At 38.2% G+C, this 4936-nt stretch overlaps 1 protein-coding gene across 1 annotated transcript; it reads right to left on the minus strand.

Annotated features, from left to right (window-relative positions):
* Window positions 1-2732: 2732 nt before the first annotated feature.
* Window positions 2733-3766, minus strand: LOC100669236 (olfactory receptor 51F2). The gene has a single exon (XM_003421531.3). It carries the CDS (start codon window positions 3681-3683, stop codon window positions 2733-2735), a length of 951 nt encoding a protein of 316 aa, XP_003421579.2. The 5' UTR covers window positions 3684-3766.
* Window positions 3767-4936: the final 1170 nt, after the last annotated feature.

The raw sequence follows: 4936 nt of genomic DNA on the forward strand, positions 1-4936 counted from the left end.
GTGCTGTTAACTCTTCTCTGAAACTTTGATAGAATTCACCTGTGAACCCACCAGGGCCAGGGCTTTTTTTGCTGTTGTAAGATTTTTAGTTATCTTTTCAATCCCTTCTTTTGTTAGAGGGTTATTTAGCTGTTCTACCTCTGTTTGTGTTAGTTTAGGTAGGTAGTGTGTTTCTAGAGATTTGTCCATTTGGTCTAGGTTTTCAAATTTGTTAGAGTATAATTTTTCATGGTATTCTGTTATGACTCTTTTCATTTCAGTTGAGTCTGTTGTGATATCACCCATCTCATTTCTTATTTGGGTTATTTACTTCCTGTCTTGTTTTTCTTTTCTCAGTTTTACCAATGGTTTGTCAATTTTATCAATCTATTCAAAGAACCAGCTTTTGGTCTTTTGATTGTTTTTCTATTCTCTATTTCATTTAATTCTGCTCTAATGTTTATTATTTGCTTTCCTCTGCTGCCCAAGTGTTTTGTTTTCTTTTGTTTTTTTGCTCTTCTCTTTCTATTTGAGTTGTTGGGTTAATTCTTTGATTTTGTCCCTTTCTTCCTTTTGGATGTGTACATTCATTGCTATAAATTGACTTCTGAGCACTGTTTTGTTGTATCCCAAAGGATATGTTTTCATTCTTATCAGATTCTATGGATTTCTTTATTCTGTCCCTAATTTCTTCTACAACCCAATAGTTTTCGAGCAAGGTGTTGTTCAGTTTCCGTGTGTGTGTGTGTGTGTGTGTGTGTGTGTTTTCCTTGCTTTTTTCTGTTATTGCTTTCTACTTTTATGGTTTTATGGTCAGAAAAGATACTTTGCAATATATCAATGTTTTGGATTCTGTTAACGCTTGCTTTATGGCCTAACATGTGGTCTATTCTGGAGAATGTTCCATGTGTATTGGAAAAGAAAGTATACTTGGCAGCTGTTGGGTGGAGTGTTCTGTACATGTCTATGAGGTCAAGTTGGTTGATTCTGGCATTTAGATCTTCCATGTCTGTACTGAGCTTCTTTATGAATGTTATGTCATTCACTGAAAGTAGTGTGTTGAAGTCTCCTACTATTATTGTGGAGCTGTCTATCTCTCTTTTCAATGCTGTTAGAGTTTTTTTTTTACATATTTTGGAGCCCTGTCATTAGGTTGGGTAGGTAAATATTTATTATGGTTATGCCCTCCTGGTGTATTGACCTTCTAATCATTATATAGTGTCCTTCCTTATCCTTTGTGGTGGATTTAACTTTAAATTCTATTTTGTCAGAAATTAATATAGCCACTCCTGCTCTTTTTTGGTTGTGGTTTGCTTGATATATTTTTTTCCATCCTTTGAATTTTAGTTTATTTTTGTCTTTAAGTCTAAGGTGTGTCTCTTGTAGGCAGCATATAGATGGATCATTTTTTTTTTTTTAATCCCTTCTGCCACTCTCTCTTTATTGGTGCATTTAGTCTATTTACATTCAGCATAATTATTGACTGGTATGAGTTTATTGCTGTCATTTTGATGTCTTTTTTTCTGTATATGTTGTTGACAGTTTCTTTGTTCCACTTAATTTTCTGTATTGAGTTGTTTATCTTTACATATTTTCTTTTCCTCTTTTTCATTGTTGTTGAGTTTATATTTGCTGAGTCTATATTTTTCTTTTCTTTTTTCATTTGATGTATAGGACTGTTAGTTTCCTTCGTGGTTACCTTAATATCTACCCCTATTTTTCGAAGCTTAAACCAATCTCTTATTTCTTTATCTCTCTTTGACTTCCTCTCCATATGAAAGATATATGACCACATTTTTTAATCCCTCTTTTTTGTTTTAAAGTTGTCATCTTTTACACAATGACCTCTCTGTTTCCCTGTTTTGAGCATTTTAGATTTGATTTATTTTTGTGTTTTCCCTATCTGGGTTGATATGTCGTTGCTTTGTCCTATGTTCTTGGGTTGATATCTGATATTATCGTCTTTCTAACCAGAGGACTCCCTTTAGTATTTCTTGTAATTTTGATTTGGTTTTTGCAAATTCCCTAACCTTCTGTTTGTCTGGAAATGTCCTAATTTTACCATCTTATTTGAGAGACAATTTTGCTGGATATATAATTCTTGGCTGGCAATTGTTTTTTCTTCAAGGCTTTATATATGTCATCCCATTGCCTTCTTGCCTTCCTGGTTACTGCTGAGACATCTGAGCTTATTCTTCTTATTGACTCTCCTTTGTAGGTGACTTTTCATTTATCCCTAGCAGCTCTTAAAATTATCTTTGGTTTTGGAAGGTTTGATTATAATATGTCTCGGTTATTTTCTTTTGGGATCTACCTTGTGTGGGGTTTGATGAGCATCTTGGATATACATCTTCTCATCTTTCGTGATATCAGGGAAGTTTTCCGCCAACAAAACTTCAACAATTGTCTGTATTTTCTGTTATCCCACACCCCTTCTCCCACATTCTGGCTCTCCAATCTCTTGTGGGTTATTTGTCTTGATAAAGCCCCACATACTTCTTAGGGTTTCTTCACTTTTTTAATTCTTTTATCTGATTTTTCCTCATATATGTTATTGCCAGGTGCTTTATCTTCAGTCTTACTAATTCTGACTTCCATTGCCTCAACTCAGCTCTTAAGACTTTCTATTGAATTGTCTAATTGAATAGCTTAGACTCTTAAAGGCATGTCTAGGCACTTTGGGGACAATTACCTCATCCTACCAAAGCACTCTTTCTTAAATGGCTGCATCTCTACTCTGTGATAACTAATAATTAGATTTGAACCTGTTTCTGAATTAAGACCTTGATAATAGCCTTTCGAATTGGCTTAGTCTTCACACTGTAGATGATAGGGTTGAGCACAGGAGGGATGAGCAGGAAGATATTGGCCATTGTGGTGTGAACAAATGGAGGTGCTGAATGGCCATAGCGATGGACAAGAGATAAACTGATGAGGGGGATGTAGAAGATGGCAACGGCAGTGATATGGGATATGCAGGTGTTGAAGGCTTTCTGCCGCTCTTCTGAGGAAGCAATGCTGAGAACAGATCGGACAATCAAGACATAGGAGAGCAGGATGCAAGGGCAGTCAAACCCTGTGGTGGAGAAGAGTGCGAACAGACCAAGAATGCTGTTGATTCTGTTGTCTGTGCATGAGAGCTGAATGAGATCAACATGATAGCAGTAAGAATGGGAGAGGACCATAGACCTGCAGAAGGACAATCTCTTGACAAAAAGCACAACTGGCAACATAACAACAACATTCCTTATCAGCATGCTCATCCCAATCTGGGTAATCCTAGCATTAGTGAGGATAGTGATATAATGAAGTGGGTCACATATGGCCACAAAGCGATCAAAGGCCATGGCCAGCAGAACTCCAGACTCCATAAAAGTAAATCCGTGGAGAAAGAACATCTGTGCGATGCAGGCATTTAAGTTGATCTCCCGGGCTTCAAACCAGAAGACACCAAGAGTAGTGGAAAGTGTACACAAGGACAAGCCCAAGTCTGTGGCTGAAAGCATGGAGAGGAAATAATACATGGGTTCGTGGAGGTTCCGTTCATGGAAGACCACAAACAGGATCATGCTGTTCCCAGAGAGGGCGACCATATACAGGAGGCAAAAAGGGATGGAGATCCAGACCTGGGCTGCTTTCAGTCCTGGAATACCCATCAGGAGGAAGGTCAAAGGCTGATCATTGGTATTATTGAGGACCAACATAGTGAGAGACTGAGAAGACAGGGATATTTGAATAATTGTACACAACAAATAATAAATACATACAGCTTATAACTTATAACATGTTTTTGGCTCTCAGAGATCCACTGAATAACTGTTGTTAATTGTGCTCAAGGGAAACCTGTATATAGATCAAGAGGCAGTTGTTCAAACAGAACAAGGGAATACCGGGTGATTTAAAATCAGGGCAAGTATGCATCAGGGTTGTATCTTTTCTTATTAGATCTGTAGGCTGAGCAAATAATCTGAGAAGCTGGACTACATGAAGAAGAACACAGCATCAAAACTGGAGGAAGATTCACTAACAATCTGCAAAATGCAGATGGTACAACCTTCTTGCTGAAAGTGAAAAGGATTTGAAGCACATACTGATGAAGATCAAAGACTACAGTCTTCAGTGTGGATTATACCTCAAGAAAAAGAACAAAAATTCACTAGAAAGACCCCAGTGGTCATGGTCCCCAGACCTTCTGCTGGCCCAGGACAGGAACCATTCCTGAAGCCAACTCTTCAGACATAGATTGGACTGGACAGTGAGTTGGAGAGGGATGCTGGTGAGGAGTGAGCTTCTGGGATCAGGTGGACACTTGAGACTATGTTGGCATCTCCTGCCTGGGGGGAGATGACAGGGTGGAGGGGGTTAGAAGCTGGTGAAATGGGCACGAAAACAGAGAGTGGAGGGAGAAAGTGGGCTGTCTCATTAGGGGGAGAGTAATTGGTAGTGTGTAGCTAGGTGTATATGGGTTTTTGTGTGAGAGACTGACTAGGCTTGATTTGTAAACTTTCACTTAAAGGACAATAAAAATTATTTAAAAAAAAAAAAATTCTCTAGTGGACCAATAAGCAAATTCATGATAAGCAGAGAAAAGATTGAAGTTGTCAAGAATTTCATTTTACTTGGATCCACATTCAACACCCACGGAAGCGGCAGTCAAGAAACAAAACAATGCATTGCATTGGGCAAATCTGCTGCAAAAGACCTCTTAAAAGTGTTAAAAAGCAAAGGCATTAGTTTGTGGACTAAGGTGGGCCCGACCCAAGCCATGATTTTTCAATCTTTTCATATGCATATGAAAGCTTGACAATGAATAAGGAAGACTAAAGAATTGATGCCTTTGAATTATGTTGTTGGCGAGAAATATTGAATATACCATGGACTGCCAGAAGAATGAACAAATCTGTCTTGGAAGAAGTATAGCCAGAATGCTCCTTCGAAGGGAGGATGGTGAGACTTT

This window comes from Loxodonta africana, chromosome 7 (assembly GCF_030014295.1).
Source record: "Loxodonta africana isolate mLoxAfr1 chromosome 7, mLoxAfr1.hap2, whole genome shotgun sequence".
Taxonomy (NCBI): Eukaryota; Metazoa; Chordata; class Mammalia; order Proboscidea; family Elephantidae; genus Loxodonta; species Loxodonta africana.

Coding starts and splice junctions, on each gene's coding strand:
- LOC100669236 (XM_003421531.3), bottom strand. CDS start 3,683: ATGTTGGTCCTCAATAATACCAATGATCAGCCTTTGACCTTCCTCCTG.